Source organism: Podarcis bocagei (genome assembly GCF_964188305.1).
Source record: "Podarcis bocagei genome assembly, chromosome: 7".
NCBI lineage: Eukaryota > Metazoa > Chordata > Lepidosauria > Squamata > Lacertidae > Podarcis > Podarcis bocagei.
In genome coordinates, this window is record NC_138132.1 from 22304685 (window position 1) to 22323544 (window position 18860).

The window sequence follows — 18860 nt, forward strand, 5'->3', positions numbered from 1 at the left end:
TACGCTGCAAAGTTGTATCTGTTGAATTGTAATTTCGTGGCTGATCTGTGGCTGCAACAATAAAGACGGATTGATTGATTGACACACAATCATCAGGGTGGCTTCTCGCAGACTTTGGGACTCTCTTCCCAGAGCGGCTAAACTAGCTCCCTCTTTGTTGTCCTTACACTGGCAGGGGAAGACTGTTTTATTCTGGCAGGCTTTGGGGAACTGACTGTTTTTAAGGAAGTTTTTAATAGTGTTACACTTTTCCTTTTTCTTACTAGATTTGTTTACCAGATTTTATAGATTTGTTTTATAACGTTTTAATTCTATTAGAGTTCAGTTAATTTTTTACCATTTTCCAATCATCAAACTGCAGTGTTTGGCCACTAAGAACCTATCTTCTACATGTTTTTAGCTTTTGGTGTTTTATCCATGTTTGTTTAAATTTTTCATTAGCCACCTTGAGTCCCAGTTTTAGGGGACAGGCTGTATATAAATAATAATAGATAATAATAATCAGTGTACATGTGCCGGGCTCTGTGTTGTGCACTGGAACACACAACCACACCCATCAATGTGTGTGCATGTTTGCACCAGCTGCACTTAAAGTCCAATTTGGAGACAATTTTTTTTTTCCAAACTGGGGAAATGCATGATACGGAATGGTAGAGGGATATGCCCCGATCAAAAGCACATCATTTTCTTCTCAAGGGTGGTGGCTGCACGGAAGAAAAAGCTTTGCAAAAGGGGAAGGCATAGTTGCAGCCTTGTCCTTATGCATTGTTGTTTGTCTTAATAGGTTAGCGGATCACTCCCACATTTGAGTGGTCCTGCGGAAGTGCATTTTGCCTCTGGAGCATTAAAAAGAGTTAGAAACACACCCGTGACAGTGGCGAAATAAAGGTCGCGAGATGGTGTGGAGATGCTGAGAGGGAGAACTGAGTCACTAGCCACCTGTCATGCCGCAGGTGGTTGCCCATTCATATTCTACATAAGCACTCAAGCTGCAAGTGGCTTTGCAATCTGGTGAGCTCCCAGGTTCTTAATGGCCAAACACGGCAGTTTGATGATTGTAAAATATACTATCTCTCTCCCAAGGAAGCATTGCCTTGAGGTTGGGATGGGAGAGAACATTGATATAGTTCATACTTACAGGTGAACCTGGGTGTCCATCCACACTTCCTTTTGTCCTTCTGGCTGCTTTGCCCTGGGAAAAAACTCTCCTTAGCACTCAATTGGAGCAAACAGCAATTTGGGTTTTCTCTGAATTGACGTTTGCTCCAATTTAGCACTAAAGAGTGGTTTTTCCCTGGGAAAGGAGTGGGGCAAGGGAAAAACCACTCAGAACTGTGCTTTCTAGGCAAGTGGAAGTGTAGATGAGCCCCTACTTAATTCGCACTTCACAAAACAAGCTCAGTTGCATAGACATACCCTCCAACATTTCTCCAATGAAAATAGGGACGTCCCTTTCCATAATGATAATTTCACTATTTATACCTCACACATCTAACTGGGTTGACCCAGCCACTCTGGGCAGCTTCCAACATATATAAAAACATAATAAAACATTAAACATTTAAAAAACTTCCCTATACAGGATTTCCTTCAAATGGCTCAGGGGTCGGATAACTCCATACCAGGGGTCATCAACCTTTTTCAGCTGTGGGCCAGTCCACCGTCCCTCAGACCATGTGGTGGGCCAGACTATACTTTTTTTGGGGGGGGAATGAATAAATTCCTATCCCCCACAAAATAACCCAGAAATGCATTTGAAATAAAAGCACACATTCTACTCATGTAAAAACATGCTGATTCCCAGACCGTCTGTGGGCTGGATTGAGAAGGTGATTGGGCCGCATCCAGCCCATGGGCCTTAGGTTGCCTACCCCTGCTCCATACCCTCCAAAATTTCTCTATCACAAACTAAAAATAGTGGGGAAATGAGAAGGCAAGAGTCCGGCCATTCCTCTGACCAAATTGCATGCAACCATCGCTTCTGCATCTCCTGGCTGGCTAGCTAGCTGCTTCTAATGGAGAAGGACACTCAAAGCAAGAAAAGACGGGAACCATCAAACCATTTTGTGTTGCCTCACTAGTGGTTGACAGTTCTCCCTATGGTTGTTTAGCCCTCCCTCCCTCCCATGGTTACCAGACATTGTTGAACTCCAACACCCATCAGCCTCAGGCAGCATGTCAATGGCAGATGGGGTCAGCTGAGGGCAGACTGGGGCTAGTGGAGACCATGCCCCTCCTGCCCTAATGGACCAGTCTTGCCAGGACCGCATCCTGGTGCCACTGCCAAGAAAAGAGGCCACCACTTCCAGAGCAGGCCTTTTTACCCTTGCAAGAGCAATTCTTTGAGAGCGAAGTCTTGCTTTGATCCTGACTTCTTCCTGTTTGCTTTTAGCTGCATTTCAGTTTTGGCTCCTTTTATTCAAAGTGCTTGTTTGGCTCCAGAGATCGTGTGTCCCGGAGAAGTGGTGATAGATACGTTGGGTTTGCGTATTTGCCTTTCTGTTTAGCATTATTGGCTACAGTATGAGCATGGCTGTGAGGGGATCTTTGGCTTATGGTTGCTCTTTCTTTCCTCAACAGAGCTGGATTTTGACCAGTTATGCTGCAGGGTCCTTTTCAGGCATGAAGGGCTTCTTTGCAAACATGCAGAACACCAATCCAAGGCTACATGAAGTTCCAAAACAGAGCCGAAATGAATTTTATTTAAAACTCAAGCAAATTCTGAATGCTAACACTGTAATAACTTGAATTTATATCCTTCCATGTGGTTTTTTTTGCCAATCTCAGTTGTACATGCTGCTATGTTATGATTGTTTAAAACGACCGCAGCAGCAACAAAAAGTAAAGCGCTTAATTTAACAAGACCCTTAAATTTATGAAAGTGTTTTTTTTTAAAGCATCTCTTCAATTTCAAATGTCAAAAGCCCAGCCTGCAAACGCCCAACATTTTAAAAAGTCAAAATTCAATTATTTTGCTGCTTAAAAAAAACACGCACATCATATATAATATCATCTACGCTCCAGCACAGAGGTGCTGGACCATGTCCGCTGCAAGCTTGCCATTTAAGTGTGTGTCCTAATTTGACTTTATCCAGTTTCCCTCCTGCTCCATTTTCTTCTCTGCATGGGAACAGAGGAAGCTGCTTTCTACCGAGACAGGGCTCTTCCACACTTAACTTTTGCCCCATGCTTTCTAGGCACAGGTTTGCACTTTATAGCACTGTGTCTGAGTGCTCCCTCCACCCCTTGCCGGCGATTTCCCCATGAAAACCCACTCTTTAAAGCTGAATCAGAACAAATAGCAATTTGGATTTCATGCAGATTTCTGCTTGCTCCAATTCAGCTGGAAAGAGTGGGTTTTCACAGAGAAAGCACGGGGTGGTGGGCAGGGCAGGTGGAATTCAGTCTGGATGAGCCTTCAGACTATTGGTCCATCTAGCATAGTCTGCGCTGACTGGCAGCTGCTGTCCAGCATTTCAAGCAGGGAACATACTCAGCCCTACCCGGAGACTCCAGGGATTGAACCAATGCTCTACCACTGAGCTACGACCCTTCCCCATGTTCTTTCTCACACAGCTGCCCTCTTCTATGGCTAAGTAGCATCACAGAGCAATGAACTATTCAGAGGAGAAGGTCACATTGCCTCCTGGTGCGTGATTGAAAAGCTCTGAGCGGTTTCTCGGGAATTGGAAGTAGTCCGCACCGAACTTGAAAACCGCAGGAGATTTCCTTTTCATTGCTCCGTGCACGGCTGCTGCTTCGCATCCCGCAAAGATCATGGGAGTGAGGCTGGTCATTGGTCCCTGTGCCTGTCTGCGTGGCAGCTAACAGCAAGCGGCAAACTGCTAGAGGGTGCTGTGGGAGCTAAGTGTGGGTGTTTATTCTGAAAGAGAATCTCTCTCTCTATCTTCCCAGAGTCACTATATGGCTCCCAAGCAGGAGCCCGCCAACAAAACCCACACAAATAAAAAATAATTGTGTCACGGCACTGGGAATGCAAAGTCCCCAGGGGGTAAGTGCATCTCCAAGTGCTGCCTTTAAGGGCCGGAACATCGGGTCTCTTGGTACCAGGGATGCAGTGCAAAGCGCAAATTAGCTCCTTCCCTTCCACTAATTAAGCCTGCTGTCCTAGTCACTCCCACCTCTGCATTCGCTCTTCTGGTCCAGCCACCAGTGCCTACGCAGTCCTTCATGGAGCCGGCACTGGCTCCTCAGCTCTGCTGAGCCGAGCCTTAATTACTGCTGCCGCCTTGTTTTAATGAAGCTCCTTCGCAGAGCAAGACTGCAGCCTCCATCCCATTCGGCGCTGATGAATGCAGGGCAGGAATCTTCCCTCGCCCACAGAAGCATCATCCGTGGAATTGGGGGCAGGAGGTGTTGGAGATGTGTGTGTGTGTGTGTGTGTGTGCAGTTCTCCTTTCCTGCATCTCTCCCAGGTGCCTGGGCAGCTGTTCTCCACGCCTGCCGGTGCCAAAGTAAGCAGGGCGAATTTTTGCGTGTGTGCGGAACCTTTTGAAAGGGTGAAATGTCTAATATACAAGGCTTGTCTAAAAAAGGCAAAAATATGTGGGCTTAGGAGCTTGAGCCAGGCCAGGGGAGGCATTTTGATTGACGGCTCCCTCCTGACTCTGGCGGTGAGGGGATTTCAGGGCAGGGAAGATTCCAGGTGGCCTCACCGTTACCTTTCCATGTCTGCACTCCTGTCCTTACTTGCCCCTCTCCCCCGGCACTGGCCTCTTGCCTCACCTGCTCAGACAGGCCCCCAAGGCAGGAGCTAAAAATCGTGTTCACATGACTAAAAGCAATAAAATGAAACAGAACCCAGAGTTTCTGTAACTGGCGAAAGTAGGCAGGGACAGAAAAGTACAGAGCATCACATGAACGTGGTGAAGCACATGCAGAATATTTCTCACACAAACATGATCCACAAAGCATTGAGGACCCGTTCCACATTATGAGCTGGTTCAGTTTATAATATTTTGGTTTATTAAGCCAAGATATGCACTGGGCATTTGTTTGAACATTAAGACCCTTCCCATCATTCCTTACGTTGCATAAGTCACAATTAAACTACGAAGCCTCTAATTAACCATAGTTTATTGATTAATCCGAACCATGAAATTGTAGTTACCCGTTTTGGATCAAGCCTGGGCACTATACCAACTTCAAACCAATGTTTAAAAATCCTGGCTTGTTTTAAAGATATTAACCATAGTTTCTCTGGATTGGATCCAATGCTAGTCCTAAAGAGAGTTGGGCCATTGGAATTAAAGGACATGCCTAATTTAGGTCCATTAATTTTAGTGGGTCTACTCTGAGCATAATTTAGTTGGATGCAACACGGATTATTCTGCTCTGGTGGACCTTTTGGGAGAAGCAATAAACTGAGCCTCTTCCAGAGAGGGGGGAGCAGGGCTCCACTTGCTGAACTATGGAAGATGTTGTTTCAGCAAAGAGCGGGAGCCATCTGAGGCTTTACGTAGGCTGGCAAGGCCTATACTATAGCTGGCCCCACCTACCTGAGGAGTTGGCTGTGCTAACTTAAAAGACCCTTTTCTGGGTGTTTCAGGCACAAACGTCTGCTCTGTGGAGTAAATGAGGATGCTATCTGTGGCCTGGCCTTCACGTCTGAGGAAGGTGGAAGACCTACATCCATATGCCAGCAGGGCACAGGGGGTGAGGAGCTGAGTCCCCTCCCCCTGTGTGGAACAGCCTGTTCTTCCTGCTCCCTTACATCGTCTTCAGGGTAGTGCAAGAGCCTGGCTTTGGGGACCTGACACACGGGTGTGGACAGAACAGCAAGTGTTTAATTAGACGCTTCCTGGTTTAACTGCTGCTTGGAGCAAAAGGAGGAGAGAACGAGGTTTCATGTATGAACAAAAGGTTTGTGTATATCTCAGCATAATAAGCCAATATATGGTTGTCTGAATGCAGGCTATGCAAGTACCAGTAAAATACACACACAATGTGATCCATTTTCCTGAGTAGTTTCTACAGCCTCTGTGCTGTCCAAATCTTTATTTCCCAGGGTACAACCTACAGCGCCCCAGGTGACCAATCTTATTTAAAAAGTATAGTCCTAGAGTTTTCTTCCCCCATAGGCAGTCCCAGCGACAATCCTCCCCTAGAAAACCTACCCCACCCTCAATTCCTGGCCTAGCCCCCGGGGACTACATGCTGGAAAGCCACTTTCCACGTGCAGATTGTGACAGAATCATAAACTGGAACAGGCTTACTTGAAAGTCTGCTCCATCAAAATCAATAGGACTTGCTTTACAGAGACAATATGATTAGGGTGGGTGCTCAGGCACAATCCTGGGAAGACCTGGGGAGAGACTTAAGGCTCGTCCAGACTTCTGCTTGTCCTGTGCCTATAAGGCATGGGTCTGAGTGGTTTTCTGCTTGACTCATGCTTCCTAGGATCGGATTTGAGTGGGTTCCCCACTTGCCCTGCTCCTTTCCCATAGACATTTGCACATGATAGGTCAGGAAGTACTGCAAGATCACAGCCTGCTTGGGTTGAAGGTGGGTCCTGGATCAGGAAAGGGCAAAGGCTACTGCTTTAGCACATGCAGATCTGATGCAAATCTCCTGTCCCTTTTTTGTGATGTGTAAGTGGCCACCTCAAATGAAACAGCAGCTAACGTTATGTCAGACTGAAGAACTCATTTGTACAGATTTGGCCACCTTGGCTATTGCCGTGTGCTGTTTCAGCCAGCTGCTGACAACGCTTGAACTTCCTCCAGCTGTGGAACTGTGGGTTGGTACCCTGCGATGCTGAGAAGTATGGCTCATGTTACAGACACAGGGAGACCCACCCATTAAGCTATGTTTCCCCCTCTCCCGTAAGTTCTTGTGATGAACACTGTTAACATGAGGGGGATACACGGGCGGCTATTTTTATTTTATTTTATTTCTGGCTCACATGTATGCGCATGAAATGATTCAGAGTGGCTTATGGCTAGTACGAAACATAATAATGCAAAATATTCAATCAATAAAACAGGCAAGAAAAACCACCAAGCTAAAACAATAAAATATTAATTGATAATAATGGAGTGATTAGTAGAAGCCAGCACAGATTTGTGGAGAATAAATCCTGCCAGACTAATCTTATCTTTCTTTCTCACTCTCACTCTTCCCCCCACCCCTTTTCTAAATTGGGTTACTAGCTTAGGGGTTGTGAAAATGCTGTGGATGTAATTTATCTTGATTTCAGCAAAGCATCTGACAAAGTTCTCCATGATATTTTGCTTCATGGACTGGTTTAACATAAGCTAGATGGTGATGTCTTCAGGTGGCTGGGCAACTGGGTCGAATGGGTTGCTGTGAGTTTCTTTCGTGGGTCCAGTACTTTTATCATGACCTAAATGAAAAAGTAGAAGGAATTCTTAGCAAATCTGCAGCTGACATCCAGTTGGGAGGGTAGCTAGCACCACAACAGGAATACAGTTCAAAGTGGCCTCAATATAATGGAAAACTGGTTGGGGCAAAATGCATTTCAACAGAGACAAATGCAAAGTTGGCAGAAAAATATGCATATGTTCAGGATAAAAAAAAATCTCTAGATGCTAGTCAATCACAAAGTGAACATAAGTCAGCAGCATGCTCCTGCTGCAAAGGAAACTAAGGCAATTTTAAGCTGCTCTTTAAAAAGGATATAGCGCTTTCAAGGCATGGGTCCAAGCGGTTTTCTGTGTGCCCTGCTGCTTTCTCTGGGAAAACTCGGTCTTTAGCGCTGAATCGGAGCAAACTTCAACCTGCGGAAAACCTGGATGATGCTTGCTCTGATTCAGCGCTGAAGAGCAGGTTTTCCTGGGGGAAAGCGGAGGAACGAGCAAAAGTCTGGATGAGCCCATAGTCAAACAAGAATGTGTCCAGAGGCAGGAAACAAAGATGGGTGAGGGCATTTGAAAGGTTGAAGGAACTGGGCATTTTTAGGCAAAAGAAGAAGAGATCAAGGTAGTTTCCAGTCAACCTGTTCCTTGAGCGTTCATCCCGATTTGTTTGCAGGGAGAGTAGAGGACGTGGCATCAAAGCAAGTGTTATTCTGTACTGCATTTCCCTGCCACTTTCCTTGTTGCAAAAAGTCTCATCTGATGTGTCTGCTTTCGTCTGCCTGTGTAAAGGGGACCTGTTGTGATATGTCTTTTTCTGCATCTGAACTGCACCTAATTTTGCTGCCTCACACTCCATTCCAGGGAATGAACAATCCCATCTCCCTCCACAACACATAAAACATGCCGGTTGTGATGTTGAAGCCCACTGCCTCCTCCTTTCTTCTTTCCCAAGGCATACCCCACCCAAAGCATCTCAACTAGGAACAGAGGAGAAGGCAGAATGTTCTCCCATAAATATATATAGTGTGTGTGTGCATCTCCCTTCATAAAATGTTATCCCAAGGCAGTTTACAGCACAATTTTAAAAAACACGCAAACAACAATTACAACAATCAAACCTTTCATTTATTTACATTATTAAAACGCCACCCATAACATGTTTCCTGAACAGCATGTAATAATAAAAAATACAGTATACCCAGTCCTTTTTTTCTAAAAAATAATAATGTTGAGGGGTACTCTCATTTTCCTATTGATATTGAAATGCTGCCCCTCAATGAGGCCAAAGTGAGATTCACAAAATGTTTAGGGGTATGCGTCCCCCTGTATCCCCCCCCCCCAGATAAAAGCACTGAATATATCTTTCTTAAAATAAATAAATAAATCAGCAAACGAATAACATGGCCAAGTGGAAAATTTTCCTAGCAAACTGTTGCTTAAAACATGAAGCTTTAAAATGCCACATGGGGATAAGCATTTAACTTGGTGCCTAAAGGATCCCAAAAAGAGGGCAGCAGGTGTGAGCTTTTGGGGGGTAGGGAAGGTGTCCTACAAAAAACAACAACGTCTCTTCATTGCTGCCCCCCAACCTTCTGATCTCTGATAGGAGATTCTCTCCAAGGAGGCCCTCCGTAGGAGATTTCATCATCAGAACTCAATGGAACTCAATGGAGTGGAGGCAGAACTCTGATTTCATCATCAGAACTTAAGAAGATTTCTGCTGGATCAGGCCAGTGGCCCATCTGGTCCATTCTTATTCAGTGCCAGATTTAGGTATAAGCTAAACAAGCTATAGCTTAGGGCCCCAGGCCCCCCAAAAAAATTTAAAGGGGAAAAATGGATGTACATTTCCAAAATATAAGATAAAAAACAAATAAAATAAAACCTACATACAGCAACAGTGTGTTGTGTTGGCTCCTATGATGTAAGTAATGGCCTGTTCCCTAAAATATCACTGGTTAGCTCATTTTTATATATAGGGTGCCTACATTGTGCATGGACTGGTTGCATGGCAGCATGGGCAAATGGATTTAGATACCTATTAGGTCCATAAATTACCATATAACATATATTCAACACAAAAAACAGTGACTCTTTGTTGTTGACAAAGGACAGCTGGGCATATAAAGGGCCCCATTACCTTCAGTAGCTTAGGGCCTCACCTAAATCCAGCCCTGCTTATAGTGGCCAACTGGATGCATATGGAAAGCCTCAAAGCAGGACCTGGGTGCAAGATCAACTCTGCCCATTCGTGATCCTCAGCAACTGGTATTCAGAGTAGAGGCAGAGCACAGCCATCACGGTTTGCAGCTGTCAAAAGCCCTCACTTCCATGCAGGCAATGTGATGCAGGAGCAGGCAGCCCTTAATGCACCCATGTCCCAAGCATCCCAAGCAAGGGCTTCACCTTTTCTTGCTTGGAATAAGAGTAGACTACAAGTCTCAGGCACCCTGGTGGGAAAAGATGCTCTGCACACCAGTTCCTGCTGCCCTTGGGGTCTCTCCTCTGTGGCAAATGGCGTCTTTCCCCAATGGGGTTCCTGAGATTTGCAGTTACAGCCTGAGTCCCCAGTGGGGGAAAAAAGATTCTCTCCACTGCTTTTCCCTTAGCCCCCCCTAAGGTAAATAGTTTTGCCTTAGGGGAGGTGAAGGGAGAGGAAGCAGGGATAGTGATCATGGACACTCACAGATTTTCCAAGGGTTTGACTGGAACTCTAGCAAAGCCCCATTTGGGGGGCAGGTGGGATGATGGTTGCTCCCCAGAAGCAGTCCTAGCTTGGGTGCTTGTTCTCCCTGAAGGTGTGTTCTCCCTGATGAGGATTTGTGTGGGGGGTCTAGACAGTGTTTCCCAACTTGGTGCCCTCCAGATGTTCCAGACTGCATTCCCTCCAGATGTTCCAGACTGTATTCCCTCCTCCCGTGACCAGCAACCATGCTGGCTGAGGCTCATGCAAGTGGTAGTCCGAGAACATCTAGAAGGCACCAGGCTGATGTAGTGCAGAGATGGGGAGCCTCCTGCTGTTTCTGGACTACAACTTCTCTTATCCCTGGCTATTGGCCATTCTGGCTGGGGCTGATGGGAATTGTAGTTCATCAACATCACAAAGATTACAAGTTCCCCATCCCTGGTCCTAGTGGAAGCTAAATTTGATATAGAAGCCTTTTGGTGGTGTCAGCAGGAAAGTGGGAAGTAGCTGGTCCCCCCCCCCCAAAAAAAAACCCCCTTTTCATCTTGCCTTTCCATTCATCACATCATGTAGGGTGGCTCGGAGCAATTAAGTTCTGCAATATTGTTATGAAACAATAGTGTCGAGATTGAATGCAAGGGAGATAGGCAGGGCAGATGAAACATGAAAGGAAATGGGGTCAGATTGGTACTAAAGTGTGCAAAAAAACCAAATCATCTGTTCACTTTAGGATTAATCAGAAACAGAAAGGTAGGCTGTGTTCTGCAGTATGGCTTGCAGAGTCAGTGAAGGGAGGGGCACGTAGCTCCCTCCTCTGCTTAATCTGAGCACTTCCTCTGTGTTGAAGGCAAAGGCAAAAACTGCCCAGATTGATGAGGGCACCAAGCACGACTTGTCTGGCAAGTCATCCCGCACCTCCTCCTAAACTTTCCCTAGGCACCCCTCGGAAGGGCTGGCTCACTGTCAGATCCAGCCGCAGTTCTGAGTCCCTGTACAGCTCCCCTGTCTGCTGTCTGGGTGCACTGTCACAGCCATAATGCTTCCGTGTAGGGTTCTCGGCGTCTCACATTCCTTTCCAAAGAGGCAGTGGAGGTGCAGTGGGAGGGAAGAGGGTGATTTTTTGTGCAACTAACTGCCTCTGGCAGGTCCCCTCATGCATGAATCGCAGAGACATGGCAGCCTCTTCTGGCTGGGGGAAAGAGTAGCTGTAGCAATGTTTTTAGGTGGGTTTTTTTTTTAAGGGGCATTTTGTGCAGCTATGGGAGTGCCTGTTCCAAGCATTGGTGGAGAACAAGCACTCAGTGTGACCTGTCTGGGCTGGCACAGTCACCAGCCTCTTTCTCAATCTATCTCACACTGCTAGTGTTGCCAATTCTCCAGGTCTGACTTTAAGTTTCCAAGTTTGCCTGGTCCCTAACAGGCGGCAGACAGAGGGTCTGAAGCTCCAGGTGGGCAAAAGTGCCTAACAACAGCAGCAGCAGCAGCAACAACAACAACAGTGCATGCAGCTTGCAAGCTTCAGCCTGGCAAGAGCTGGCTGCAACTTATAACATTGACACTTGTGGGAGGGGTCTGCTCTCCTCCTCTCCTCTCTCCCAATTAACCTCCATCTCCATGGACCCCCTAGGTTTCATGTTTGGGCCCTGAAATTTCAGGGTCTGGGATGCTCCTGACCTGGCAACCATACTAACAGCAGGTTCCTTAGTTAAGAAGATGGGACAGGGCAGCATTTTGAGCTTGAAAACATGCTGGAGAGGAGTGGTGAGTGGTCGTTGAAGGAGAAAGCAAGCACAAATTCTGAGCAGCCATCTGCTGGCAACGTTTTGCTACCTCTCTGCATTGTGGTCCATTTTTCTCTCCCTGCTGCTGCTTTGGCATTCCCATGTTTCTTATGCTGTTGCACTTAGGGGTTAAAGAAAGTAAGTTGTATGCTTATGCCACGATAAATCACTTGGCTTTTAAGGTGCCACAAGTGTTCGTGTTTGCTGAAAAAGGCTTAACACTAAGATAGTTACCCCTCTGGAAATTGTAAAAGGAGTATTTCACACAACCTGTTACCTTATTTTATCATCTTCAATTAGTGAGAAAGTGTTTAAGGTTCCGGGATTGTTGCTGATGTTGTTTTCTTTAAAGGCTTCCCCTTAAAGCTGAATTTTCACAGTGAAAACTGAATTCTGCAATTTTGAGATTCTAATTTTCAGCTCAGGGGCTGCTTCAGTTTGGAACCCTGGAGCACCTCTGTCTAGTGCATTACCCTCCAATGACATACCTGGGAGTTAGGGCAGTGCGGCAGTGGGAATGGGGTGGGCCAGATTCTTTGGTGGTGATTTCTTTTCCAGTATCAGGGATCACATCTAACACAGCACAACCTCTAATAAAGCCACCCAGCCCTTTCTTAGTGATTGCAGTGGGGTTGGAAATGAGCTTCTGCAAACTTCATTGTTCCCACTAGGGAATAACAAAAGCGGTTCTGGTTAAAGTATGGCGTTTCGGAGCAGCTTTTGAACCCAAGATAGCACATTCTAGAAAGTGAAGCAAACATGGCATGCGAATATAGCTATTGGACTCCCATCCTCCCTGAGTAACCATTGGCCATGCTGGCAGGGGCTGGTGGGAGTTGGAGTCCAAAGACTTCGGCAGGACCACAGGTTTTCCCCAATCCTGCAATAAGAGAATTGCAACCTAGGGATCTAATCCTGGTTGGCTGGAGCCAGAGGCTGTATGCATGCAGCAAGGTGGCAAATGGCATCAGGAAAAGACTATAGGCCAGTGTTAGGCCATGCAGAAGAAAAAACCACCTCTCCCGGCCTGAGATTCTGCAGTCCCGGCCAGTCATTTTTGCACTAAGATGGACCAATACTCAGACCTGATTAAAAACAACTTCCTCTGTATGATGCAGTGCTCTTCCTGGGTGCCCCAAAAGGAACATGATGTACCTTTGTTGCTGGCAAGAGCACCCAGGTGAGGACATTTGAGGATGTGCAGGGGGAATCAGTGCCTGAAAGAAACCCTTCGATTCCCTAGCCGGGATTCTGTATTTTTCCTTCCCTCTGTCTCTTTCCAGGTGAGCCTGCTGGTTCTGAGCTGCAGGATGGAAGGGGTTAACAGCCAGACCCTACCTGCCACTGCATTTTAAAGATGCTGAGATGAAAGCCCATAATTTATTCTCCCCACACACGAAGGAGCAATTAGTTCTAAACACGGCTTAATCAGTCAGCGCGAGATTGATTTCTGTAGACTTGGATTTGGTGGCTGCTGGCAAGGTGCCAGCCTGCGAGCAATCTCCAAATAAATGAAGTGCAGAGAAGTAAGCCATTACATAATATGATATATGGGGCCTGTAACTTGCTTGCCTGCTCATTAGTATGCCTCTGGACAGAGGCATGGCACCAACTCTCTGCAGACTCCTCAGCCGTCCTGTCATCAGGCAATATTGGAAATGTGCTCCCATCCCCATGTCTGATGCAGGTGCTTGTGTGACAGATTCAGCCCTGGCCCCAGCAGATCACCTCCTCAGCTCCAGACTAAAGGAGCAGTCAGCTCACCTCTCCTTACAGAACCAGCCTCTGCTGAGGCTGGAATCCGTCAGCCTGGGAGTTCCACAGAGAGCTAAATCAGGCACCAGTTACGCTCATTTCTCCAATTCCAGTTGTCAGCCTACTTTGGCCTCTGGATGATTTCCCTCTGCATATTCTCCAGCTGCACTACATGAGCACATGATTTGGCATGCAGAGAAGCCCAGTTTTTGTTTGGAAGCATGCATGTTTCTAGTCCTTAAGGAGGTAAAGATGAAAGTGTGCGAGGAGGAACAACTGCTGCAATCGCAGAATCCAGGGCGAGGCTGAACGGGAAGTTATTTCAGGAGTCAGGGACCGAGGCTCCAAAATTGTTCATAGTTCCTTGCCTGCCGCTGCAATTAGGGGAAAATGAATAAATTATGCAAACTAAGCAGATGCATGTAAATTATTTTGCATAATTCATAAAGGCTCCAGATTTGGAATGTATGTTTAAAGTACAGGGTATACACAGTGTTTCCTATCTCTTATTTGACGTGAAGCATTCCCATTTTGCAGATTTAGGAAACTGAGACAAGAGGTGTGCTTCATACCAAAGACACCTGATAAGTTGGGGGTGTAGCTACTCATATTTGTGCCCCACCTTTTCTAAAAGAAGGGCAGGGCAGGAAATAAGGACTATTTAATTTTATCTTCATATGGACCCTTTGAGATTGATTAGTCTGAGAGACAGAGATGGATTATTTCACCATAAGGGTCTGCCTGGACAGATTTGGGGAGCTAGCTGTAGTTTATTGAGGTTGCTACGAGATGTTAGGACTCACGACCCCTATTCCCCTCCCACTCTGAGAACTATAAGCCACTCTGAGAACTATAGCTTGTGTGTGTGTAGGATAATAACTCTCAGCACCCTTAACAAACTACACTTCCCAGAATTCTTTGGCAGAAGCTGTGACTGCTTAAAGCGGCTTCATAGTGCTTTAAATGTATGGCATGAATGTGGCCTAAGTTGGACACAATCCAAAATATACAATAATTCAACAATTGTTTTTATTTTTAGTGGAACCGAGGTGTTTGTGTATGTTTGCTTCTCTTTGAGGTCAAGGAGCAAGATAAGGAATTAGACAAAATCCATGAGGATAAGCTTGATGGTCAAGATTTTCAGGGGGGAAAACCCTCCTGGTCCTTCCCCCCCTCTCATCTTGTTGCCCAGTTGCTTGAAGAAGGCAAGTGAACTGGTGGCAGGGAGCAAGGAGCACCAGCCATGGGGCTAGGATGTTCCAGGAATTGGCAGCGGGCCTCCTACTGGTCACCAGCCTCAGCAGGTGCCAATATTTGATGCTGGCACCATCCACTGCCCTATGCACGACGGAGGTCTCTCCCATCTCCTTGCTGCTTGCACCAGCAGCTGGGCATGAGAGGCTGAATCCAATTGCCACCCATGCCCTTTGGACCACAACGGGCATGCAGTCTGCGGCAGCGGCGCTTTGCCTCTCGCTATTGTCTGCCAGGCTAATCAGCTGTGCAGAGCCCCACTGAGAATTCCATGGGAAAATTCCTTTGGATGGAAGCAGAGGAATAATCCACAGGTCACAGGCGAGAGTTGCCATGGATCAAATTCCCTGCTGTCTCTCTTTGCCCGCCAGGCATTAGAATCAAAGGCATCGCTGGGAGCTGAAAGAGCAGAGAGAGCCACCTCCCTCCCGCCCACCCCCCCCTCCCGCCGCAACTCCATTTGCCGTGTTTAAGCTTGCTTTTTTGGATGGTGTTGAAAAAATAAAAGGGGGGGGGATGAATCCAATGGCAAAGAGCCCTTGGCATAGCTGCAGCTCCAGCTGCTGCAAGGGTCTTTGTCTGCCATGGGAATGGGGGACCTGGAGAGGCCTTTCCGTCACAGAGCCGCTGAATGGGGCACTCAAGGATCTCTCGGGGTGCCAACTTGCCCAAGTGTCTGGGCAGGCACGGATGTCATGTTTGAGTGAAGCAGAAAAGTGGTCGTTTCTCCAGGAGAAGCAGAACTGGGAAAGGGTAGCCGGGCTGTTTCCAGCAATCTCCAGTCTTCAGGGACTGTTAAATAATGATGCCCGACTCCTACCTGGAGCGGGAAGTTCCTTGCACTTAGGGCACATCTAGAGTTGCCACCTTTGTTATGGCAAAATTCAGGACAGGGTGGGGCAGGGCAGTTGGGGGACGATCCCCCCCCCATCTGAATTTCTACATCTGTCTGTGCTTGGCTACGCAAAGCTTAAATACATGACCTTTCACACACCCTTTCAAACACATTCATTTGTAGAGGATCCCTAACTTGGCAGAGAGAAGACCTGAAATACAGGCCAAAACTGTATCAATACAGGATGTAGCATTTTACATTGAAATACGGGACAATCCTGTATTTTACAGAACAGGTGGCAAGCCTATCATCCATACCATACATTTAAAGCACTATGGTACCACTTCGAACAGTCGTGGCTTCCCCGCCCCTCAAGAATTTTAGGAACTGTAGTTTGTTAAAGGTGTTGAGAGTTGCTGGGAGACCCCTGGTTTCTTCACAGAACTACAGTTCCCATAATTCCCTGGGAAGAGGGATTGGTTGTTAAACCAACCTTGAATTTTGTAGCCCTGGGCAGGGAACGGTGTGTGTGTGTGTGTGTGTGTGTGTGTGTGTGTGTGTGTGTCTTGGTACCCTTAACAAACTACAGCTCCCAGGATTCTTTGGGAAGGGAAGCTCTGTCTTTTTAAAGTGCTATCATAGGGCTTTAAATGCATGGCATGAATCTTGCCTTAGGCTTGTTCACACATGGCACTGAACAAGCGGTGCTTAGTCATGTGCAAGTGAAAGGGTGCACACTTGCTAGTTTGCACAGCCGGCCTGAAACGCTCGTCCTGAAAGCGAGATGAGCGCCACAACCCCATAGTTGCCTTTGATTGGACTTAACTGTCCAGGGGTCCTATACCTTTTTTCTTTTACCTTTACTACACACATTCACGTGCACACCCAGACGTGGTTCACAAACATTTTCCAGCCAGGCAAAAATGTTGTTGTGCAAACCAGGGCCAGTGGAGAGTATGGCCTGGAGAGAGGGGGGAATTACTGGGGAGAGTTCCATGGGTCAGACAGAGAGGTCCAGAGAGTCCCTTGGCTTAAGGTCTTAAGACTACAAAGATGCTGCTTATGAGCATCCTGTAGGCATCTGACTGGCCACTGTGAAAACCAGATGCTGGACTAAATGGGCCACTGGCCTGATTCAGCAGGCTTTTCTGATGTTCTTCTGATAACTTTGAAAGTTTGGAGGCATTGGCTGCTGGCACTGGTGGCCTTGTGTGAGGGTACAGTGGGCTTGGGCTGCTTCTCTGGCTGGTATTGATGGGGGTCTTCTTCTTTTGTCTCCCACTCTGTCTGCAGAACTCGATCCGGCACAACCTGTCTCTGCACACCCGCTTCATCCGCGTGCAGAACGAGGGCACGGGCAAGAGCTCCTGGTGGATGCTGAACCCCGAAGGGGGCAAAACCGGCAAGACGCCCCGTAGGCGAGCCGTCTCCATGGACAACAACAGCAAGTTCCTGCGGATCAAGGGCAAAGCCAGCAAGAAAAAGCAGCTGCAGGCAGCCCAGGAGCGTGGAGAGGAGAGCCCGGCCAGCCAGCAGGCCAAGTGGTCAGAGAGCCCTAACTCCCATGCGAGCGAGGAGTACGACGCTTGGGCCGACTTCCGGACGCGGGCCAACTCCTCGGCCAGCACCTTGAGCGGGCGCCTCTCCCCCATCATGGCCAACCACGAGCCGGACGAGCTGGAAGAGGACGACGGGACTCCGTCCTCCCCGCTGATGTACCCCAGCCCGTCCAGCACCATGTCCCCCTCCTTGAACGCCCGCTGCTCCGTGGAGATGCCCCGGCTGACCGATCTCACTGGCACCATCAACCTGAACGAGAGCCTTGGTGAGAGCCTCCTGGAAGACCTGCAGGACAACTACAGCATGAGCCCTGCCCAGCCGCTGCCCGCCGGGGGCCTCCGGCAGAGGAACTCCAGCTTCAGCTTCAACTCCAAGTGCTCTGCTGTGGGCGCTGGGGGCGGAGGAGGTGGCAGTGGAGGAGGAGGAGGGAGCACCTACTGCGGGACCATCTACAGCCAGCCGGCCATGAGCCTTATGCGTCGCCTGCCCATGCAGACCATCCAGGAGAACAAGCAGGCCACCTTTGCTCCCATGAACTCCTACCGCAATGCCTCCTTGCAGGACCTGCTCTCCTCCATCTCCTACGCCCACAAAGAGGGCGAGGCGCACATGCCGCAAGCCAGCAGCATGGGGCCACCCCGCGGCCACAGACAAAACCCCCTTGTGTGTGGCGGCGGGGGTGGCGGCGGCGGCGGAGAGATAGGTCTTGTCCCCTACCCTCCCCACTCGTCGTCCCTCATGAAGAGCAACGCGTTGTACCACCCGTCACCAGCCAGCCACCACCACCACCACCCGATCAGCAACAGTGCCTTACCCTCTCCTATCAGCCTTATGAGCCTGCCCAATGACTCTTGCAGCATGGTGGCCATGCCCCATCACGGGCACATCCATTCCTACATCAACAACCAAGGGGCACACATGAGTCTGCTAGACTCCTTGCAGGGACCCTACCCAGAAGCCATGCACACCCCTGTTTTGGGCCAGGACAGATTCCCAGCAGACTTGGACTTGGACATGTTCAACGGTAGCTTGGAGTGCGACGTGGAGTCCATCATCCTCAACGACTTTATGGACAGCGACGAGATGGACTTCAACTTTGACTCAGCTCTTCCGCCGCAAAACGGCCTCAACATGGCCACTTTGCCCAGCGCCCCGCAGCCCACCAATCAGAGTTGGGTGCCTGGGTGAGACCTGCTTCAGACAACTCTGACCCACCAGTCAGCAGGATGAGAGGGTGGGGTGTGTGTGGAAACAAACTTTCTCCCCCGCCCTACTCCGCCTTTCTTATTTTCTTTGCCTTCATTTGTTCAGCCAGGCTAGAGCCATCTGTTTAAACTTGACGACAACACTAAACACACACACACACACACTCACACAAATACACAATGTAGGGTAAAATGTTTTGAAAGGTACCGGCGACTACTCGCTTTGTGCCAGGTGTATCGTGCAGTAAGTCAGATCTGTCTTTGATGTGTGCAATAGGCACAAGTTAGCCATGGCATTGCAGAGCTGCTGCCCGCCCACCCCCTTCCCTCCCCCCTTCCCTCCCCCCTCCCTTCCTGGGCACCTGCACTATTGCACAGAAAGAGGGAACTAGTGATTTGTGGCTAGAAGACTCATCTGGGTCTCCACGGTGGCCTAGGTAGCCT

The 18860-nt window shown here is 48.1% G+C and overlaps 1 protein-coding gene across 1 annotated transcript in view; it reads left to right on the plus strand.

Moving 5' to 3' along the window:
• The window catches only part of FOXO6 (forkhead box O6), a 117078-nt gene extending 98482 nt beyond the window's left edge, over positions 1-18596 (plus strand). Inside the window, exon 2 of the mRNA XM_081201961.1 lies at positions 16945-18596. Coding sequence (XP_081058087.1) covers positions 16945-18399 — 1455 coding nt within the window. The 3' untranslated portion in view covers positions 18400-18596. The remainder of the gene's footprint in view (positions 1-16944) is intronic.
• The last annotated feature ends 264 nt before the right edge of the window (positions 18597-18860 follow it).